This window comes from Leptinotarsa decemlineata, unplaced genomic scaffold (genome assembly GCF_025532065.1).
Source record: "Leptinotarsa decemlineata unplaced genomic scaffold, Ldec_3_MD MMD2_tig00026345_RagTag_RagTag, whole genome shotgun sequence".
Taxonomy (NCBI): domain Eukaryota; kingdom Metazoa; phylum Arthropoda; class Insecta; order Coleoptera; family Chrysomelidae; genus Leptinotarsa; species Leptinotarsa decemlineata.
Window position 1 is genome coordinate 189,655 of NW_027412696.1, and position 25,249 is coordinate 214,903.

The following is a 25,249-nucleotide window of genomic DNA, read 5'->3' on the forward strand; positions in this document are numbered from 1 at the left end:
GCGACATTTGCAGCATAAATGTACGTTTTATCGCGCTAAATTTTTGACATTTTTCTGAAGCGATTCTCATGTCATTTCTGCATCATTTTCCGTGACGCATTACGATGCAAATCATATGAGTTTTTAGAAGAAATGAGACTTTAAAAAATGCATTTTTTTCGATGCGATTGAAATGACAAAACTGTCTATTTTAACGTATCGAAATTTTTAAAAATTTTTAATGCGTTTTTCGAGACAAAAATGAATGTTTTATCGCATTATATTTTCAATAAAAAAAATACATCTCATATTGAATTGTTTATTACTGAAAAATGTTGGCTTTTCTGAGTTCATTGAATATAGCTGTAATTTCGTTGTCGCGAGAAGAAGAATTTTCAGCTTCTTTCGAAGCTATAAGCAGCTTCAATCTATCGCATAACTCGTTCGGATCATCCCAATACACATACTCGAAGGGCTTCTCATTATATATCCAACGATGCGTGTCGAGTGCAATATTTGAACCAACTTCTTCATTGCTCGCTAGATTATCGTAACCCTTACCAAGTGTTTGAGTACGAAACATGGGTCAAATTACATCGGACCATTTCCATTTTTGAGTTCCCTTTATGGATCCTCTGGCATTCAGGTGGGCTTGCGTTACCTCTAAAATAGGTTTATAAGAGGCTCGATCCTCTTTATTATAGTCTTCAGGTTCATTGAGGAAAATTAAATTATATAGTCCTGGAGTTCCTTTGAAAGAGAGTCCTTCAGTTGTGATATTTCCACGTTTATCAGAGTCAATGTACTTTCTACCGAGGATCCATTTTGAAGAGGACTCGTCATAAACTGGTCCGTATATTTTATCAATCGAATCGTCTTTAGCCCAATGTTGCATAACATATTTGTGCGATATGGGGGGATATTGTTCCAGGTACTCCATCATACTCTCCTCTGAAATATTTTCCATTGATGGTGGTGGTGGTGGTGGTGAAGGCAACTCGTGGAATACCTCATCATAATCCTTTCCCGTTTCAGCAACATCTTCAAGTGGTGAGAATTGTGTTTCTTCAAATGTTCGAGATTGATCGAACGGCTCCTTCTTCATCTCCTCTTTCTCTTCCTTCTTACTGACATCACTACGTTGTCTCAAATGGTTTACTACCGATTTCTTAGAGATTTCAGCTATATCTTTCAGTGGTTTCGATATAGGTTGAAAAAACTTTTGCAACGACTCATCCTCTTCAGACTTTCCCAATTTCAGAGCTAGATACGTTTTTCTTATACTTTTTGGAATTTTGTTGATTTTGTTCTTGCGAACAACATCGACTTCTTTACTGAGCGGTTTCATATTGACAAATAACGTTTCCATCTCTATTCACATACACTTATGTATTTGTCGAAGCCTTTTCGATATAGCCCCGCATTCAAATCACATTCCTTGACAATGATAAAAGTTACATACTTGTCGCACCAACATTCGGCACACATTCTGTTGAATTCATCGAAAGACATGTCTGGAGATACGTGTTCATCGAACTCATGTTTAGAATTCATTTCGTCTTGCTTAAACAATACAAGCATGTTACAATTGTCGCGTATCAATTGTTTCGGTATCTTGGAATACGTCTGACATAGATAGATGGCATCAATGTCCTTATGTCGGCACATAGAATAATATTCGCGAATTTTCTGCTGACCATCGCAGGCTACATCATCGAATATGAATATGGAATTTCGTTTAGCCGCCTCTGGACTGAGAATTTCTTCGTTGTCTCGAAATGGGGAATAACCGACTCCTTTGGTTTTTTCCAATATCTCTCGAAGCAACTGATACTTGGGTGGATACAATGACTTTGAGTACACGTAGACATTTTCAAATTTGGCTCCATTCGGATGAAATAATATCGATAATGCTGTGTTGGTTTTTCCACACCCTGACGGACCACATATGATGGCGCGAAACGAATTGGGCAACAACTTGTCATGTTTATTTCGGTACTTGACGCCGTCATCCAAATAGTCCAAGTTGTCTATGGGTAATGTATTGTCTTGCGGAACGACTTCCATGTTCTGATCAATGATCGGTAGATTCACTTCAATATGTAGCGTGCACATTGACGTCATCCATCATTCCAAATGTTGACTTATCACGGAGAAGGTATCGTCAATACGCTAATCAATAAGCTACCATTCGAATTACACTTACCTGGCTATCAGTATTGCGGTCTTGGTACGAAACTACAAGAACGTCTTGCACGAGGCGATCCTGGTATTAATCCACTAGACTCGGCTTGTAAACAACACGACTTGGCATATTCGCAAGATACGTCTCTTGAAGCAAGACATCGAGCTGATAAAGCTCTAGAAGAAGAGGCGTGGCAACGAGTGAAATCTAAAGACGCTACACTTGGCGAGAAGGCGAGCGCTCTATTCGTCACCGGAGTAATGAAGTCCAAACGGAAATTGGGAATGGGTGTGTAATCATTTTGACGCAGCATTTTGCAAAATATAATCAAAAACTGGTAGCCTACGACGAATGACGTGAAGAAGTCTGCGGCATCGGCTCTAAAGGCGGCAAAAATGGCCGTCCATAAAGCTGGAGGACGTAAGAAGATACGTATACCGCGAGTTATTCCATTCGAAGCAAAATCTGGAGAAATCCTACCACCAATACCATATTTGCAGGCCTTTCAGCTTTGGGTTCGTTGGTAGGCGGAGCGAGCGTCATCGCAAAAACAGTGATAGATGCAAAAAATGCCAAAAAGAAACTCGAAGAAGATCAACGCCACAATAAAGCTATGGAACATTTGGGTTCCGGTTTGTACTTGCGCAAAACTCCTCGGGAATTTGGTCTGTTTCTAAAAAAACAATATCAACGTAAAGGACGAGGCCTTTACTTGAGAAAGCAACAAAAAACTCCTGCTAAAGCTACCCCATAGAGCATTATATGATTCGAAAATTCAAAAGTGTGCCCATCAATTGAAAATACCACATTTTCGTGGAGTCTTTATGCGTGATACGTTGCCAACTTGTGGTTCTTGGCCGCGAGAATGTGCTGTATTGAACTTGGATTCTCGATTGAATAAAGGCACTCATTGGGTAGCTCAAATTAAAAACGGCAATGCTGTACAATATTTCGATACTTTCGGTAATCTCAAACCTCCGATGGAATTGGTGCGATATTTTGGAAGGGGTATAACGATTACATATAACAGTGATCGGTATCAAAATTTTGACCAGAGTAATTGCGGACATCTGTGCCTTCACTTTCTACTTCATAATGTCTGCAAAAATGGTTAGAGGAATACGGGATTTATCTGATGCTGACTTGAAAACTCTATCGATTGACTATTTGATTGAGAATGCTGAACCTTGGGAGTTATTGGATGTTTGGCATCCAAAGGACTACCAACATCGATTCGCTTTGCAGATTCGTTTACCATGTTTCATCCATTATCGACATGAGGTGGTGTCAACTGCGTCATCGCTACAAAATGCAATGTATTATGGTCCTGTTAGCTCACAAAGATAATGTTATTATTGTAGGAATAAATGATTCAAAATATTGTTGTTGTTGTTGTTTTCATTTCATTATTTAAGGTGTGTACATGCGGGAAATGTATCAGTCATGTCTATGATATTAACTCTAACGAGTCGTTATTCGATACTTTCTATCGATTTCAATCCACCCATTCGACTGGATTCCGATTCAAAATACAGTTTGGCTTTGCTCAATTTCCATTCGTACAACAGTATACCGAACATTGAAGAAGGCACGAAATTCTATTATTACGAAAACGATGACAAAACTAAACAAAAAAGTATCGATATCCCTTCTGGATCTTACGAAATTGGTGACATTAAAGCTTAAATAAGCAAATATATTGTGCCTAAAACGTACAATGAAAATCCCCAGGAATTTTTCTATCTCAAACCGAACAATAATACGCTGAAAAGCGAAATATTTTGTTCGAAACACTCAATTGATTTCTGACCTGCAAATAGCTTGGTTCACATACTGGGCTTTTAATCTACTCTTCTCAAACCCAACTTGCATTACGCATCCGATCTACCTATGGATATCATTAAAGTACGCACCATACACATAGATAGCAACATTACGTTTGGAGCCTTCTACAACGACACACAATCTCATACGATATACGAATTTGCCGTCGATGTTGATCCTGGTTACGCAATTGACGAAACACCCAATCATCTTATTTATCTACCCATTTCTCATACGAACGAAATAAACAACATTAAATTGCGAGTTCTCGACCAAAATTCTAGGCTCGTTGATTTCAGAAACGAAGAAATAATAGTTCGTTTCAAAACTTTCAAACAGCGTCAACAAAGGTCAATGGGAATAAATTATTTTTGGAATCTCTTGGCTATCATGTTGTCCAATCAAATATTCAACATTTTCCGAAAACCAGAAAACGATTAATCCATACAAAAGGTAGAATGGCGGACCTACTACCCGTATGTCAAATCTTTTCGCAACAATGATGTTATTGAAATCAACATTAACCAATTCGATGCCTATGATACTTTGTACGATAGCCTGCTATTCATCAGCGGAAAAGTTGAGAGAATTAAAGGAGATGGTCGGGTAACCTTCATAAACAATGCTGGTGGTTTCATGTTTCAAACTGCTACCTATGAGCAAAATGGTGAAGAATTGGAAGCAGTTCGTGAAGTTGGAATTGTTAGTACCTACTGTCAGAGGCTTCCTCACCTACACCGATGGAAATATCAAGCACTTGGCTATCTCAGGATGGACATACCCCAACAGCTTCGGCATCATTCAAACTACATCTTCAACGTTCAACATACTTATACCTATCAAATATTTCTTGAATATTTTCAATGATTATCAATGTTTTTCCTATGGTAAACACACCATCCGATTAGTACGAGCTGGAGATGATAGCAACTGTTTCAAAATAGATGTGACTGCTGATACAGTAGCATCAAAGACGGAAGTTAAGCTGAACATTGAAAATATCGAACTGAAAGTTAAACGAATCTTCCCTCATGATCAAATCAAATTGCAACTTTTGAAAGCTATCCAAGCCGACACTCCTATTCTCATACCGTTCAGAAAATGGGAACTCCATATGCTGCCTGCTCTCACACAAGGTGCAAAAAATGAAATATGGGCCGTCAAGACTTCTCCGTTTCTCGAAAGCCCTCGCTATGTGATTGTATGTTTCCAAAAAGATCGTGATTACACCAAAGTCAACAATGATCCAACGCAATTCGACCATATAAATATCACCAATATAACGTTGACTCTGAACGGTGAAAATTACCCCAAAGAGAATATGCATCTGAATTTTGGGAAAATGAATTTTTTGCAAGCATATTTTAATTACGCACAATTTGGTCTTACCTATTAAATGACTAATCAACATAATCCTCTCATCAACACCGCTGACTTTACTCAAAAAACTCTCTCTGTCATCGATTGCTCTAGAAGGGATGAAAATATCAAAAGTTCCAGTGTTGATGTAAAACTTGAAATCGAAGCATCCGAGGGATTTCCACAAAATACACGAGCCTATTGTATCATTGTGCACGACACTGTCATTAAACACCTCCCACTTAGCGAAATTATCAAGAAATGGAACTGAACATGTGATTTTGCTGCAGTATCAATCGAAGAGTCAACATGAGAATAGCTGTCATAGATATTCAAGGTTTCATCATCGAGCAACAATTCCATCCTAAGGAGATAGCTATTAGGATCGGAATTCAATGTAGTAACTTTTTACTGTTGCCAAACATACCATTTTCCTGTTTGAGTAAAGAAGATCGTCGTACCGGCTGTTACTTGGAGCGAAACGTTCACGGATTGAGGTATTCCTCTGGCTTTGTGGAATACAATCAATTGGATGCCATCCTCTTGAAAAATCTACAAGGTATCGATATCGTTTATGTGTGAGGTCATCAAAAACATGACTTTCTATCAGCGAAATTTCACGAGTTGGATATATCTACACGCGTCGTGAATTTGGAGGAGTATGACAATACGACACGGATGGTTCCCACATTCGACAATAACAACAACGAAGGTGTCTCACCTTGTATGCATCACATTCACAACCAAACCAAATATAATTGCAGTCTCCGAAACGCAGATATTCTATACAAATGGCTTTGTGCTATGTTACCAAAATGAAAATGTTTAATAAATTTTTATTCGAAATGTTTCATTTATTTTTTCTACCTACCCTCAACACCTGATGATGATGGTGACAACATTTTGAAATCTCTCCAATGCCCCGTTTGTTCGTTGCACCCCATTCCCCCCATTTCCTTACTAACACGAAAAGACGCATCTGACATATTTTGAAATGACATTGCTGAATACCTCCATTGCCCCCATTTTCAAATGTTTTCCATTGGGATCGCACGCTGAAACGTTAGGCCACCCCCACCTGGCATGTTTTTTTCCTAAATGAGACACCCTCTATACATTGAAAAATCACACACCAAAACCATAGAGCCTCGTTAAACTTTTTTAAATGACGTATTTTGAGACATCCTGTACACATTGATGTGATGTTTTTTTTTCTTGAATCCGATTTTTCATTCATTACTATTATCATACCATTATTTTTCACGCCGACGTACATCCCACCCCGTACATGTTGTTTCCTAAACGATGAGACACCCTGTATGACAGCCATGTTTTTTTCTATTACGTTGACAACCATGTTGTTTTCTTCAACGCCCGTGGCCATATTTTCTTTTTCTTTTATCCGATTTTTCGTTCATTATTAATATAATACCGTTATTTTCCACGCTGACGTATTTGAGACACCCCGTACATGTTTTTTCTTGAACGACGAGACGCCCTGTATGGCAGCGATGTTTTTTTCTATTACGTTGGCAGACATGTTTTTTCTTTAACGCCCGTGGCCATGTTTTTTCTTCAATCCCGATTTTTCGTTCATTATTATTATTATAAATATCATTATTTTCCACGCTGACGTATTTGAGACACCCACCCCGTACATGTTTTTTTTCTAAACGATGAGACTTCCTGTTCATTATTAATATTATATCATTATTTTTGTAATTCCACCGCGCCCTTATCTATCAAATGAATCTACTCGATGCTCATTCCATCCTTCTATGCGTCGATCACGTCGCACACGTCTCTTTCCCACTCACTACCGTAATTACGTCCCCTAGGAAATACTCTCCAAAAGTTTCTTACCCCCTCTACTAACAAGCATATATTTAAATATTTAGATTCAGATGATGAATTGAATAAACATTCTGCACTGGAAAGAGAAGAACCTGTATATCATATTTCAAAAATCTAATATTTATTCTGATAACAAATCTTCTATAGTTTACTTGTTTACTGTATAACGTTTTGGTTGAATAAAAAAGTATCAGAATACCAAGATATGAGACCCGAAATATTAATTTCGGGTCTCATATCTTGGTATGATACGCTATTGTGCACCAGCCCGGATGGGGGTTACCTCATTGCAAACATACTAGCACGTATTATTTGAATAATTAGTTTACGATCTCAATCGGTTTAATGTAATCCATTAAAAAGATTTTGTAGTCCAGTTATAGAATAGGTTTCTTCTGCACTGAAAGGGGAATTAAATGATTGGAACGAGAAAATAACTTTTTAAAAAGAATTTATTTTACAAACTGGAGACGACCGTCTCTTACGAGAGCTACAAACAGAATGATAAATAATTAATACAATGTTAACTGGATGCTAACAGCATGTCGAGATAAGGGATTCCTGGAATATCTCTTACTCAGCTGAATCTCTGTGTGAATGGCCGTGTCGTGGGAACTATGACCACGTAACTCCTCCCTCCTTAGGCCGAAAAAATAATGGAATTATTTTGGCGGCTTGGAACCATATCTTCGTCATTGGTATTTTCTTCTTTTTGGGGTGTTTTGAAGCAACAACATCCCAGTATACGGGTTTTAATCCAATTTTTCTTAAAAGCTGCCAATATCAGGACAATTATTGTGATAGTAACTCCTGCAAAAACGCCAAAAATGGTAGTGTTATTTTCGGAGTTGTTAAATTTGTGGATTGGTTTCAATCGGTCCACTATATTGTTGATTTCGTAGAGTTCTTCAAAATTTAGTCTCGAGAAATTTTGTGTTTCATATATTGTTGACTTCTCGATATTTTTCATTTCAATTTTAGGTAAGATCAGTGGCTTGCCTGTTCTTATTTTCACGTTGTTGGTGAAAATCTTGTTTCTCACTTCAATTTGGCAATTTTTCGGGATCTTGACTAGGGTGGGCGCTTTTATTTCCAAATATTGATCGGTTTTACACTTGGAAAATATTCTTTCGCTCTGTATCGGAATTACCAGGATTTCTTCTTGAGTGATTTGTTCGATAATCGACTCTGCCACATTGATTGGAAGAGGCTGAAAATTATCGGCGACTTTGTCTTCGATCAGGTGGGATGTGCATTGGTCTTCGGAAAAGTAATCTTCTGGACAATAATACGTTTTCTCTAATACTGGACATGGACTGTCTTCGAACTGGATATTGTGGTTTGCTCGTGCCAAATATGGGTACTTATTTTGGGATAAAAATACTGTGATTTTGGATGATAGGATAAAGGTGGAAAAATGTAAGAACTTCGTTTCCGACAATAGGAACGTGTATTGCGAAAATTATTCTGTCATTCGAAAAAGTTACTTGTGCACCGAAAAATTGATAATATGTCAACATACTTTCAAATTTCGGGATTTTTGAATCAGAGTAGATGTTGCTTAAATAATTTATTATTTCTTTTAGTTCAGAACTAGGTATTGAATTATGTAAGGTATTTAACTTTGCAAATGTGATAGCATCTTCTAGATTATCGATAAAAGTAATCATATTTTGGCAGTCAAGGGTTATTTGTGAAACAATTCCTTGAAAACTAATGTAATTCGTCAGGTCGCCAATGGTTTTTTGAACTGCAACTTGAAATGTTTTTAGACTGTTTTCTAATTTTTCTTGATTTGAATTCAAAATTTGGATAGTTTTATTATAGTGATTGATTAGTTTTTTGGACAGAGAGATTTGCATGTTTACCTCATTGATCATATTTCCTTGGTTACGTTCTAATATAGCGATACTTTGGTCGTATCGTTTACCATCATCAGCATCAAGAGTGCCGAATAACCAATTTTCGATTTTTCCAATAACATTTATCATACCTCTTTTAATACGGATATGGGGTTGGAGGTTTACTAATTTCTTTTTTGTCATATCAATAAGATATTCGGTTCTGACTAGCAGGCTGTATGCTAATCCATGATAGGAAATTGGGTTATTAATTGTTCCCTTATCAAAATTATTTTTGATTATTTGGAAGTAGTCGTCTAGTTTGTTTAATTGTTTTATTATAGAGCTAAGTTCTATGTAATATAAAAATGTATGTTTGCTGTATATAATTCTTGCATTTCCCAGCTGTATGGGAAGGATGGGGTTGGTTATAGGGGTTATTTGAATATCGTCACTTTGGACTCGGAGCACGTGAAGTAGAAGGTATAGCGGTATCAACACGTGTATCTTCATGTTCTTTTACTCCCTGTAACAAAAGTTTTTTTTGAAATTTTTGGTTTTCTGGCTATTGTTTTGTGGTAGGTGCCTTTATTTGTTTTGAGTTTTATATCGGTCTCTTCAATCATTTCAGTTTTCTTAAATTTCGGTCGATCTTTATTTCGCGCCTTTGTTCTAATATACGCAACTTGTTGATTTGCAAACTCTGGGGGTTCATTTCGTTGGATATTTCTATTTTCAATGACTTTTTCTTTAGTAATTTGGTTGGAATTTTAAATAGATTGATACAGTTTTTTGACATTTTCTTTGTGTTTTTGAACGTAATCGGAAACAATTATACGATCATTTAAATCAAATGGGTCTGTGTTATTAATATGACCTTTAATTACTTCGAAAGGTGTAAATTTGGTAACACTATGTATTGAATTATTATAGCCAAGGACAGCTCTTTTCATCGGCTGTTCAGCTGTGAACGATTTTCCTTCTTCCTTTAAGCATCGATAATGCTCAATCAGTGTTGAATGAAATCTTTCAACTGGTGAATTAGAATTACTGTTTTTTGAAGTTGTGTAATGCAAGTCAATGTTATAAATTTTACAAAAATTTTCTAGATCTTTATTTTTGAATTCGGTGCCTGAATCAGCGGTTATTTTGAGTGGTAAACCGTGATGGGTAATAAAATTGAGTAATTTTCGACTACTAAAACTCCGGTTAAGGATTTTAATGGATATGCCTGACCATATCGTGAAAATGTGTCAATAATTGTTGAAAAAGTTTCGTTTGAAATTTTGAATGTATCTATGTGAACATGCTCAAATGGCTTAGAAGTTGTAGGTGTTAGGTTGAATTTAATTACAGGAGGATTCCGATCGTATTTGTTTTTCTGACATGTTTCGCAATTATTAATATAATTTTGTATGTCTTCTGCCATTTTTGGCCAATAAAATCGTGAACTGAGGGATGTCCTCATTTCATTTATACCTCTATGGCATGTTTTCTCAACGTGATAGCATTTAAGTTTCTCTTTCTGTTCTTTCGATGTTTCTACATCCTCTAAGAATGTTGGACAATGAACAATTTTGAATGAAGAATTCTTGAGTAAATTTTGGATTGTTGTATTGAACATTTGTGAGACTGTTGGGTTTTTAAAATGGAAGGCAATGTTTGTTTTGGATCGATATATTCTTTAATGAGTTTAACAATATTCTCGCTCAGATTTTTAGAGGGTATGGTAATATAAGATCACAAATTCTCGAATACCTTTTCTATTCTACATTTAAGTTTTTCTATGTCACCAATAGCTACAATTATTTGATTTTTATATGTATTAACTGGTCTTTCTGAAATGGGAATTTGAAAGACAGGGTCTTCGAGAGAAGTGTGAACGGTTTGTGAATCCGATGTTTTTTCGATTTCATTTAATTTTGGGGGAACAATTTGAATATCAGATAATATGTTAATTTGTTTTTTCGGTTCTTGCGGTTCCAGGACTTCATTGAGAACGTCGTTGTCTAAGACTGGAATATTATCGTTATTCAAATAGATGTCGATAAGTTCGTTTATGTCTCCAGGATTATTTTGAACTGAAAGTGTTTCGATAGCATTGAAGTCATTTGTATGAGGATTTCTGGAAAGAGCATCCGCTGCTTGGTTGCATTTTCCTTTTTTATATTTTAGAACATAGTCGAATTCCTCTAATTTCAAACGCCATCGCACAAGTCTTGAATTAGGTTCCTTTAGCGAGAAAAGCCACTGAAGGGGTTTGTGATCTGAATAAATTGTAAACTTTCTGCCGAAAAGGTATGGTCTGAAATATTTGCAGCTCCATACAATCGAAAGAAGTTCTTTTTCGATAGTTGAGTAATTAATTTCAGGTGGGTCAAGTGTTCGAGAAGCGTAACAAATTGGGTGTCCAACTTGTGACAAAATGGCGCCAAGGGCGTAATTTGAAGCATCAGTTGTGACTTCGAAGGGTTTTTCAAAATCGGGGTATGCGAGAACCGGTTCTGAAGTCAATACCGATTTACAAGTATTGAAACATTCGATAAATTCTTTAGTGTGTTCAACTTTTGCGTTCTTTTTAAGACAACTTGTGAGAGGTTTTGTTAGTTTTGCGAAGTTGTTTATAAATTTTCGATAGTATCCCAATAGTCCTAGGAATGACTTTATTTCTCGTTGTGTTTTTGGGATTGGAAAATTTTGAACAGCTCTGATTTTCTTTGGGTTTGGTTTTATGCCTTCGGGCGTAATAACATGACCCAAAAATTCTACCTCTTTTCTGAGAAACTCCGATTTATCCAGTTGGATCTCAAATTGTGCCTCTCGTTATTTAGAGAAGACCAATTTCAAGTTTTGGATGTGTTCTTGGAGTCCAGTGCTGAAAATAATTATGTCGTCCATGTAAATCATGCATACCTTATTCTGTAGGTCTTTCAGAACCTCGTCTAATACGCGCTGAAGACTTGATGGACCGTTCTTAAGGCCATACGGAAGTCTCAAATACTCGTGGTGTCCGTGTTCCACATTAAAAGCCGTTTTTTGGATTGAATTTTCGGCCATCTCGATTTGATGAAAACTGCTTGCCAAATCGAGGGTGCTAAAGTACTGAGCTCGTCCCAGTTTATCTAAAATGTCGTTTATGTTTGGGAGTGGGTAACGATCACTAATGGTTTTATCATTAAGTTTTCGATAATCGACTACCACTCGCCATTTTGGCTTCCCGGAAGCATCCATCTTTTTTGGAACTATCCAGACCGGGGAAAACCAGGGACTACAGCTTGGTCGTATTATATTTTTTTCAAGCATGTCTTTTATTTGACGCTGAACTTCGCTCTTATGAACGTATGGATACCTGTATGGTCTGGTATGTATGGGTATTTCGTCTGTGGTCTTGATTTCGTGTTTGACCTTGGAGGTGAATGTTAATTTATCCCCAGGTTTCAAAAATATGTCTGAAAATTCTTAAGAGTTTCAGTATAGCATTTGTTTCTTCCTTGTTCATGTGGTCTGTACGTATCAAATCAGCGATATTAATTTCGGTTGCCAGTTTAGGTGAGTCCGTCCCTGTATTTTCTAAAGTTTCGTAAGAATACATTTCGAAAGTAGGGGATTGAAAGCTCTCTACAGGAAGCGGTTGTATCAATTTCACTGATATTGTTCTATCGGTGGGGTTTTGTACTTCCATAAGGGCGTAACCATTTTTTGAAGTTGTCAATATTTGCGGAATGAAAAGATCATTAAGTGTTTCCTCAAGGGTAAGAATTTCACCTTCAGGAACTGTGACAGGCAGATATTTAAGTACTCTTTCTTGTGGGTTGACAGAGAAAGAAAAACTCGTATCTGTAGACTGTCTGAACTTGAAAGGAATTTCAACATGATTTCCTATCAGTCTCTTATTTACAAGGTCTATATTCAGGTGCATATTTATCAAGTCTGTTAATCCTAAAACTCCGTCAAAGTAATCGTGGAAATCAAATAAAATAAAAGTAATTTCATAGTTTGTGTTGAACTCTGGAAAAGCAGGTATCGAGGCTTGGTATCTTACTTTCTGACTTCCTAAAGCCGTTTTGATGATAGTATTTGAGTGATAAATTTTGTTTGGGAATAATTTTTCAATAATAGATGGTTTAATAATCGATCTTGAACTTCCAGTATCGATTAGTAGTTTAATAATTTTATTTTTGTGACTAACTTCGACATAAGGTAATGCATTGCTACAAAATGCATTAATTTCGGCTAAGTATGATTTTCGAATTGGGTTGTTAAATAAAAATTTCCAGTTTCATCACAATCTATGTCGCTTAAGTATTCATTCTGAAAATTTGGTTCGTTTTCTAAATGAACAGCATTTTCTGAAGTGTATGCTTCTCCACTGAGGTTGGGATTATCATAAAATTGTTGATCAGTGTCATTATATTGGGGAAATTCATCGTATTCGTTAGAAAATAATTCCTCAGATATAAAATTCGGTTTTTGACTTGCGGTAAACATTTTTTGAGGGTTTCGGTAATTATTGGGGTTTCTAAAAGTGTTGTTTTGTTGAGAAAAAGGTCTTTGAGACATTTTTGTTGGGTTTCTTGATGTAGTGGACATGGGTTCCGGTTTCGGTAATTGATTAGGTGGAATATTTTTTGGTTTAAAAACAATCTGAGGAGGTCCGAAAACTTCTCGGTTTGTAGGGTATCTCTGCGGTGGTATTTGTCTGGGTTGGATGTTAATAGGTTGGCTTGGCCAATTAGGTCTAGTTGAGAATTGTGGATTGAAAAAATGTTGATCATTTTTTGAAAAATAATTTGGGTTAGAGAAATTTTCGTTTTGAAAATTTTGTCTTTGAGGTTGTATGAATCTAGGGCCATTTTGGTTGACGTTTGGCATGATGGATTGTCTACCGAAAGTATTGAACTTTGGTTTATAATCGTTTTACGAACCATACATTTTTTCAAAATTTTCGAACTCGTTTACGTATGCCATGGCGTCCTCTAGTGAGGCTGGCTTTTTAAGATGCATATTATTTCTTAAAATACCAGGACAACCAGCAATGAAAGTACTGAGGGCTACTTTATCGTAGTGAGTTGTTTGGTAAATTTTTTCTTCTGGAGTTAAGTCTGGGTTGTTACTGACTCTTTGAACTACATTACTTTTGGTTAATTGAATTCTACTACCGAATGTCATTAGGTCTTCTCCCCTATAGGGTCGACTTCTAGTTAATTCTTGAACTAAACAGTCCAAATCTCTCCTATCCGAAAAACATTGTTTCAGAGCAGATTTTAAGGCGTCCCAAGTATTAAGTTCGGTTCTGTTACCAACCATATACTCGGCTTTACCTGTCAATTTTTCTTGAATACATTCAAGAACGTGTTCATTAAGTGAAGCATCATTAAACACATTGTACGCGTTAACTATAGCATCGCATCTACTGATAAATTTGTTCAATGTATTGCTATCACCATCAAAAGTTTTTAAATTGTTTATTCTAGATTTGAAAAGGTTCCAATTTATTTGAGTTGGTTGGGGCGGAACTGGTGGAACCATTGTGGGTTGAAAAGTATTATCAACATTTTCAGTATTATTTGCTGAACTTTCTTGAAATGATAAACTATTCAATCGTGATAAAATATCTTCAATTTCACTCATAAATAAATAATTGTTTTTCTCAATAAATAGTTTCTTAAAATTACTCGTCTCGAATAGACAACAATTTGTTCGCAATGAACGGTACTATATATCTTCGCCGAAGTCCTCATACAGAGGGTTCGTGAAGGCAAGAAGGAAATATTTGGCACTTACTTGTAAGTTCCAGTTCCTTCTCCGTTGATTCCTTGCAGCTTCCCTGGGCTCTGTCGTCTCCTTGTCCGCTCGTTCTGGGTGGTCTTCGAAGGATTCTTGTTGAATTTTTATGCTGAAGGGGTTGAAACTCCACGACGCAAAAAGTTCGTTTTCACGCTGCACAAATCCTACCGACTGCGCCAATTAAATGATTGGAACGAGAAAATAACTTTTTAAAAAGAATTTATTTTACAAACTAGAGACGACTGTCTCTTACGAGAGCTACAAACAGAATGATAATCAATACAATATTAACTGGATGCTAACAGCATGTCGAGATAAGGGATTCCTGGAATATCTCTTACTCAGCTGAATCTCTGTGCGAACGGCCGTGTCGTGGGAACTATGACCACGTAACTGGGGTAACAGAGGATTTGGTTCGTATTCAGAATAGATATCCCAGACACAAACGTAAAAAATTCCAACTATAAATCGAAAATAATATTCTTCAATAATTCTCACTTTGATCAAGAGGAACGGCAAAGTATTGGTCTGAATCAAACACAACAGATGTCGGAAGATTTGAAGTGGAATTTGAGCAGACCCAGCCAAATACTATTCGAATTCACAATGGTGATTCTAGTACCTATTCGTTTAAATTGTAAATTGTTATGAAAATTATGGCTTTCCATACCTATTCTCCAATATAAAATGGACGTATTGAAATCTTTGAGATTTGATGCAGTCATCAATCCGGAGTAAAGTCGGATATAATCAACAGGTAATCGGAAGTACTTGAAACAATAAAAGAAATTAATCCTGAAGTATACACGTTCAGATTGGAAGTGACGTATGATTATCCAGAACTCCTTAACTCCATATATCTAGATATGACAAATAAATGTTACATTTGGTAAAGTAAACATATGATACATTATGAATGAATTTAAAGAAACATTATCTGAAATTGATGCATCTTCAAGAAGAAGATCAGTTTGATCTTCCTTCTGAAGATGATCACTTGGTGATCAAAACACGTGTGGAGGTGGTTAATTAACGGCATGGTGTTGGGAAAAAACTCCAGTAGTATTCTAGAAGGGCAATTGGTTTTCTCTAAATTTTCAGATGAAATCATCACGCTAACTGTGCATAAAACGATTCTCGAAGACGTTTTCTGTGCAGGTGATTTTCTCTATGAATCACCTCTATCGTGGATATTAACACAGCAAATGATGAAAAAATACGTGAATTACAAGTGGCATTCTATATGTCAAATGGCTGAAGATGAATATAGTGAACATAGTTCTTATTGAGATATTGAATATCTTCCCAATCATAAATTTATAAGTAAATAATTGAGAACAGTAATATTATTTCAAAACGATTGGGACTGCGTAATTGAAGATCATCATGAATACTTTATATGGATGAATTATTATAGGATTGATAAATTTCGCTTATGTGTTTGTAATCCTGATTTGATAAAGTTGAACATGCTCATAGATGACAAAATATTCATTTTTGGTGTTATAGTTATTTTCGAGTATTATTTGAACATAGAAGTTATGAGTCTTGTAAAAAAAAACTTCATTCATCATCTCCTATAAGAAAACTTTTTAGAGGTGAATACGAACATGAGAGCGATATTTATGATTTTGATGACTATTAACAAAAATAGATTTCTCTTCTCTCTCCGTCTCTCTCTCTCTCTTTTTCTCCCTCAGTTATTATACTATCAATATTTTGAATACCTTCATACTTGTTAAGTTACAATGATTGAATTTATTCATATCTTTCAGAATTTCACCTCAACAGACATTTCGAAACTTTCTGATTGGGTTATTGATAAACAAATAATGATTCCTCAGTCATTTGATACACTTCCATGAGGACATTACAGTAAATTGATTATGATCAATGTATCACAGTTATCCATAAAGAATGTATTTAAATCAGTGATGTACATGACATATTAAAAAATTAAAATAAAAACGAAAAATACATGTATATTTTTTTATTCCATTTACTACCGAATCCAGAGATTCAGAGATTTACATAAATGACATCTTGATTGTGAAGTTGATGGACCGTCTGCGTGAGTGCGCCAGTCAGATACATTCGTTTCCCTTTCATTTGATTTGCTACATGTTGAGATCCGACATTAAGCGACGAAGATGTCGCTTAGTGCACTTCTGACATCATCTTCGTCTTTTTTCTTTGTCAATGAATTAAACATTTTTTTCTTCCATTTTATGTGCTTTTGATATGCTACACGTTGAGATTCAACTATTATTAACGAAGATGCCGCTTAGTTACCTTTTGACATTATCCTTGCCTTCTTTTTCTTTGTCAATAAATTCAACATTTTTTTTTTCATGTAACTGATTCTCATAGCATACAAAAAATGGGTCCCCAATTTCGGCCCAGCCATAATATCGTATCAAAAATTTGCTGGGATGTTGACCGTGATGTTTTGAATCCAAATCACAATATCCAATTTAAGATGTACAGTGCTTGACCATGAATTCCGTCGTATGTCCATTGATACATTACTAAAGCAACCCGGTCATATTACGTCAGGTTATATAATGTCAACCAGATATAATAATGTTAGGACAGACAATTCCGCTGGTTGGGGATTACGAGTAAAATAGACACAAACATGTCTTGGCACAATCATGTCGCTGGAATTGCGAAGGCTGCTTCTCAAAAGCTTGGAATACTGTTCCGAACCAGAAAACTGTTTAAACCCCAGCAGTTTTTTATGCTCTGTTAAGCTCGGATTAGACCTTATTATTATTATTGTTCGCCCCTAAGCATACCCTGAAGCTGCTGGATTCAATCCAGAAAAGAGCCCTCCACCTGATTGGAGACGCGAACATCACTTGCAACCTTGATAGTCTGGAACATCGAAAAAAGGTTGGAGATTCCACACGCCAAGGACTATGGCTGCAACTCCATTGTTTGATAATTCTTTCCTTTGGAGAACTGTGTTCATGTGGGATAAATTTTTTTCAAATTCTACGTGAATCGCTACTTTCGCACAGAGAGTGCTCTTATAGAACGCCTCAAATATTTTCCTGTAGTGCTTGTGTTTTGTTTTGACAAAAAATTTCAGCAAATCTTTGAATTGATCATCATTCACTTCCTCAAAATAATGCAGTTTGTTCACCGGATGTTACGGAGCTGTCTCCGTCAAGATTATGATAGTTTTCTTATGAACACAAAATGTATTAACTGAAACCACACATGTGCGGCTGGTTCCTGCTAATGGCTTCGTGCATTTGTATTTCTTTTTTTTTTCGGTAACCATGTGTTGCCCATCTTTACACTTGGCTCATGTGGAGAATTCGAAAAGAATGAAACATTCACAACACATTCCTTATAAGGGCACAACCCCACTCCGATCCGAGGTAAATCTATGACGTTTCATCCAAGGTCACTCAAGTTCGAAGTCATGTCGGTTGTCAAGGTCGAACTTAATATTTGAAGTCATATAACGTGCTCATATTTTAAAGCCGTTTAGGATCTTCAAGGTCATATGACGTACACATAGCACAAGGTCATGCGATGTCATTCAAGATCAATGTCAACTGGTAGGAAAAGGTTCAAATTCGTAAGTAGCACTCTGCTTATATATTGAAAAAGAGGTGAAATTAGCGGACATAACACTCAAAAATTGGGAAAAATCACGGGCACCTATTCTTCTAATGGAAAGCTCCTTCAGGGCCTATAATTGAGTTATGAACAAATTACACAATTATTCTCACAGTGAGAATGTCATGTGATTTGTCATACGGTATTGCACAAATGATATCGTCAACGTATTTTTTCAAAAAAAGAATTTCAGAACTTAGTTTAGGAAGTGTATTTTCCAAAAGATCGTCCATTGCGTATTGTGCTATAATAGTAGAAATAGAAATGGTGTACCAAGAATTTATTTATAGCACTTACCTTCGAAAAAGAAATAACTTGAGTTGTATATGAAATTAATTATTTCAACTTTTATTTTGTTTTATTGAACATTTTTCATTAACATCATTACATTTTTTGATGTTACTTTTTTCCACTAGATTCATAGGTATATTGCTGGAGAGTGAAATCACATCAAGGCTGATTAGAATATAACCTGGTGGTAATGATTTTTCATTTATAAAATTCGATTTTTCCAAATTCATTATTGAAAAATCATCATCACCGGGTTATATTCTGATCAGCCTATCTAGAATGACATGAAATCGAGAAAGGTTAATCAACCGACAACTGTGCTGAAAGAAATTTGGGAAGCTATCCTGGAATGCTATGGGACAACGAATCCACATGTTTCTAAAATGATATGAAATCGAGAAAGGTTGATCAACCGACAACTACGGTGGAAGAAATTTGAGAAAACTATCCTGGAATGCTATCGGACAGGACAACTAATCCACATGTTTCTAGAAATGATATGAAATCGAGAAAGGTTAATGCAGTTGAGCTGTTAAAACGTATTTGATGATGAGTTACGAAGTAAACCCACGAAAAGTTTTTCTAATCAAGTAATTTTACGACGATGTTGTTATACTAACTTTCATCATCCGAAATGATTGTGGATACTAATAACAATCGACATAATTAATACTTCATCAATGAACTTACGATATTCCTCCAGAAAGACTATCAATACATCCTCGTAATTTTTCTATTTCACTTTCAAATATTTTCTCGGCTACCCTCATACCATCTTTTACATGCTCTAAGGGAATCGCTAATTCTTCAGCATGCAATAATGAGTTCAAATTTTGCATCTCCATGAAACGAAACACATCCATTAACTGCTCTGGATCTTTGAAATAGAGCTGAGGGGATTCATCATCCATACATTCTTCGCGAAATAATTGTAAAATGTCATTCAGCGACACACCTTTTTCAGCAAGAGACAGACGATACTTCCCAAATATTTTTTCTTCCTCATTGTCATCATCGACTGGTTCCATCATGAAAACGCTTGTACGTCTGAATTTTTGTCTTTCTCCTCTCCAAGATAGCGGACTGACAGTATACAAAAACTTCTGATACATTTTACAATTTCTATATTTTTCTTCCGAATTGTACAAAGATGACCGCAAAGCTCCAAATCTTTTAGCCAGCTTTTTATACTCCTCATATGCATTATAAGCTTCTTCGGCAGCCTTTTCAGAGTTTCTCAAAAGCTCCATGGCCGACGTATGATCTCTGTACAAGAATTCTTCGAATGTATTTACATATATCTGATAATTTTCTTTTATAGTATCTATCATTTTTTGTTCTGAAAGGAGGTTCTCTTCTATGAGCATTATATCATCTTCTCGATAGCCTCCTATGATTCTTGTTCGTAAAGTATCTCGAACTGTGTTTATGTATTCTCTTATATCCAATTTATCTGGAATAGGTCGACCTGAAAAAAAAACAGTGTTGAAAGCTGTATTGACAAATGCCGTTCGTCACTATGTTTTATCGTAATGCAATTTGAAGATATGTTGAATGAAGGTATATTGATTGACAACGTAATGGGGATATTTTCGATGTGTACCAGGTTAACAGATAGTAGATCTGGGTTCAACTTTCAAATTTCAGAAATCACTGCGTCATCAAAAACTTGTATGCAAAATTCAATCAAATCTGTACAAATGCTTTCTGAAGTTACTCATCATATACTGTTCAGTTGTTCAATTAAATCATATATTGAAAAAATATTACAAATATCAAAAGAGTTGAAAAGTTAATTTTCTTCGTGAGAAAACAAGAAATGTACATTATGGAAAATGTATTATCAAAAAAAAAAAGAACTGAAATCAACCCCATACACAAGAGGAACTAGTATCAAAAAAGACGAAGACATCTTTCAATATAAATCGATCAATTAAAAAAAATTAGTTTTTTGGAAACAGTTCATTTTTCTTCGACTTTAATTTTACTAATAAAGATATGCTGAATACTAGATATTACCAATATCAAATAAGTATGCATGGGGTGGAATTGACAGATTCTTGATAGGAATACATGATGTCGAATATTCAAGTAACAGTTCATTGCGTGATTTTCACTAAATAGGATACAAAACTGAAACACATATTGCCCTATTTTAGCTCGATTTGCTTCAAAGTAATTGAAATCCCAAAAATCAGTTCATTTTTCATCGATATATACAGATTTTATAGACACATCTATATTGTTCTTGGGAACCACGTCATGTGAGCATTTTTTCTCTAAATCTACGCAGAATACTGCAGCCTCATGGGCTTACTATATTTTCTCACTATCTCTATACGTTCTTTGTTGGACATTTCTCATATACTTCTGGACATAATGTGGGTTGCCTCCTATTATCCAGTGCCTCACATTTGCATAAAACAGGATGAGCTGTATCTGTCCCTTTGTCCCTACAGTCGATCCATGCTCCATCCAAGTAGATTTTCTGTTCTCTTTTCAGAAGGTCTTTTTATAAATGTTTTTCCGTGTGTGTTCTCGGCTTTATTTTCCCAGTACTACTTCATCTTTCTCATAGATCCACTTTCCAATCTAGTTCTGTACTAAAGACTTATCCCCACAGCGGGATCAGGGCCTATATATGGAGTTGATGATCCATGTCTAGCACACTCATCATCTTTCACGTTTCCTATTATTTCCAAGTGTCCTGACGATGTATTTCTGTCCGTTAGTTTTCTCAGTTCATAACGACATTTATAAACCAGTCTAGAAGTCACTTTTGAGTTTATTAGTTCAGCCTGACTGTCTGTGAAAATATCGATTCGTTGATTTCGTGGAGGCCTCAAATTAATGTTCCTTGGGCATTGCAAGATTGCATATACTTCAGCCTAAAAGACTGTATGATGACCGAGCGGGTAACCCTTTCTGAGGTGAACCCACGTGCGCTGGCACATTTCACATCACTGACTATACGACTGTGTATGGCACGAAGGTTTTCTGATAAGCTCCTTGAGTTAGGCCTGCCTCGGGACTTGATCCGGTGGATTGAGTCCTTCCTGAAGGGCAGGACCTTTTAGGTCAGAGTAGAGGAATATCTGTCTGACAACAGGAAGACAACGTGCATTGGACGACCATTAGCGGTGGTACCTCGATTGGAAGATCCATGTGAACCCGAACAAGACTCAAATAACCATAGGAAGAAGGACATCTTCTCCGGTTATGAAAGTGAGAGTCTCTGGAATGGAGATCGACTGGCAAGCGCAGGTAAAGTGCCTTGGTCTTCTGATAGACTGTAGGCTCACCTGAACCCTACACTTCGAAAACTTGAAAGCAAAGATCGAGGGTCGGATTGTAAATCTGTATCTTCTGATGAATAAAAAATTAAAGATGAGCCTAAAAAAACAAGTTGTTGATCTGTAACACGATGTTCAAGCCTGTCAGCATGTATTCTTCAGGCGTCTGGGGACAAGCGGTTCCGACAAAAATCTCAATTTTGGAATGATTGCAAAATAAGTTGATACGGATGATAGTGAATGCTTTGTGGTTTGTGCGGCATGAAGCCATTCATGTGCCTTCCATTCAGCAGTACATTCAGTTGAAAAATCGGCGAGTTTTCGATAGTGCGGAAACTCACGATAATCCATTAGTCAGGAAAACTATAGATTATGCTTTAGACGACCCCTCACAAAATAGAAGATCTCGACACTCAGTCAAATGAGGCGCTCATATCCTTTGTTAACGGATGAATAATGTTCTCACCTAATCACCCTAGCTAGCCAGGTAGGGGTACAACGTTAGTTGTGTCTCGTTTTGTCCTCTTGATGAACACACGTTGAAAGGATCAGGGATCTAGACTTCATTCTGATCTCAATTAAGATGTCAATCGGATCGCTTACTATCCATTGCCTTGCTACACTCCGGTCATACCAGAATTATATACACTCCTGTGATACCAGATACATATACAAGGAAAATTCCTATAGCTATATCACACACCTTCCTCACAAAAATATACGCTATTTACACTCTATCGATGTTCAGTCACTGTACAGGTTTGACTTCAGTTTCCACTTATTTCAGATAAAGGTCTATCCGAAATAATCTCACCGTTTTCTGACCAGTATCCACTCTCAATATTGTTCTTGAGTCCTTCCATTAACTATTACAGCAATACCCCGATAAAAAAAGATTTTTCATAGATTTTACTCGACAAAACAAGTGAGATGAGGTACATATAGATGCGCAGAACATGCCTGCGAGTAATCGCAGTAATATCGAATGAGTTTCCATTCCACGTCGTATGAAAAAATATTGTTGTAAATCATGCCCTGAAGAAAATAACGCCGGCCGCCACTGGTAGCCATAAACCAATTGTGACGTGGCGAAGAGCGCACTCAGTTTGACCGACATTTCGTGGCTGTTCGCACGGAATCGATAGAATTCTTGGCGAATATTTCACCGACTTCGATAGAATTCTGAAGAATTTTCTTCTTCTTTTGATTTCCAAATATAAACGTCATTCACTCGCCCATCGAGACAGTCAAGTGGAAGTTACAGTGTGGTATGCGGAGTAATATAATAATGCGATAGATATTTGAAAAATAGTTGAAATTTTAGTTGAAGTGTATGTTGTATTTGAAGCGATATAAAGTTGAGTTTGAATATTGTTCAGTGTAGTCAGTTATTGGCAAACCCACAGGGGAAAACGTAAAAATATATTTGTAATGTCACAATGTTTTGAAAAAACACTCAGTTTTTCAATAACATGACTCTAAAAAGACAAACTTGTATCTATTATGATTTCCAGATTCTCAGTTTCACTAACAATAGAAATAGTATTTCCATTGAACATTTAGTTCGTACCCAATGATTGAAGCAAATATTTTTGCCAGCTTCAATTTGGGTTCTCTTTTAGCGACCATTTACTGTTATCATTGAAATTGTCATTCGCTTGGATCACTATCTGGTTTGAATTTTCAGGAGGAGTTGAGGCAAATATCTGAGTGTCGTCTGCATACATGGAAGTTATCCAATGCATCGTTAATAATCGTAAAGAGTCGGCAGTGAATATGCTGGATGAGATAAAGATCCAAGATACTTCCTTACGGTCCTCACAATACCACAACGTAACGTTACATTTAGATAACACCCTTCAATGGCCTCTGGGTCAAAGATAATTTCTGAGATATGTCTCAATTCGTAGAACTTCATTTTGCAATGAATAGATCATGATTCATGAGGTCTTAGTAAAATTGTACATTACAAAGGGGAAAACATGGAAATCATCCACCGCTCGGAAGAAATTATTTGTGACTTTCAGTAGTGCTGTACTTGCACTGGGGATTTCTCAAACACTGCTTGAATTGCAGGCAGAACACAAGTTGAATCATTTCTAGTGGGGGCTCATTTGACTGAGTTCGGTAGCCTTCGAAATTTTGGAAACAGGTAAGACAACTGATTGCTTCCATAGGCTTGGTATGACACCAGTTGAGATTGTAGCCTAATTAGGTTCAATTGCACTCACTTTAGGTCACAAAAAAATGTGTAGTCTCAAAAAAGTTTGATAGAAACATCATTGTCTTGAATTGAAGAGTTCAGTCTCGATAAAAAGTATGTTTGTGCGATAACTGTATGGTATTTTGCAGATTCTTCTGATAATTTTCATTTGAAAAATTTCCAACAATTCCAAATGATCTTTGCTACATATCCCCACGTAATGATACCATACTTCGGATGACTTTAAATTCATTTTAAGGAAAAATCTGACGGAAAGTCGTATTGAAATCATTGTTGGCAAATCAATTTTTTTGTATACAATCAATACACAATGTAAAATAAGGCATCATGAGTATTCATAATTTTTTTGTTCGTTAATGATAAATTGAAAACGCCATAAAGTTTATAATTGAAATCCTGGATACGAAAATGTACAGACATTTTTTTCATTGATTTATCAAGCTTGAAAAAATGATAAATCAAATATTATATGCTTACAAAGTAGTTGGAGATTTCTAAAAAATCCATAAATTTGATAAACATCAAAGTTTGTTCAAAACTTCCTAATTTGAATAATACCCAACTTTTTTGTCAGGCTACAGGAATTATCTCTATTGGCATAAAAAAATCTTACACCAAAGAAATATTCATTTTACCTTTTTTTAATCTGATCATCAAGATTAATTTAAAAAACCCAAATATTTCGAACATTTCCATTCTCGTTGAAGATTTGATATGTCTAATGATATTTTGATTTCTATGCCGTACAAGAATGAATGTCTTTCAACCCCTACTGCAGGATAAGGGTTGATCTTATGTTAACCACCCCATGCAATGAATAATAAAACAAGGCATGAGAAAATGAATTGCTCTTGTTGAGTTTATAACGTCTGCAAAAAGAAATTACTTTTCAGAAAATGAAAATTGTTTGTCTCACTTTTTTGTAGGGCATTTGGTTAGGATATATCGATTTTCGTCTGAAATTTCGAAAATATCTATT

At 36.0% G+C, this 25,249-nt stretch overlaps 1 protein-coding gene across 1 annotated transcript in view; it reads right to left on the minus strand.

Moving 5' to 3' along the window:
- Positions 1-25,249, minus strand: part of LOC111507032 (cilia- and flagella-associated protein 100) — a 54,628-nt gene that overhangs the window by 17,233 nt on the left and 12,146 nt on the right. The window contains exon 2 of the mRNA XM_074183770.1: positions 19,444-20,221. Coding sequence (XP_074039871.1) covers positions 19,444-20,221 — 778 coding nt within the window. The remainder of the gene's footprint in view (positions 1-19,443; positions 20,222-25,249) is intronic.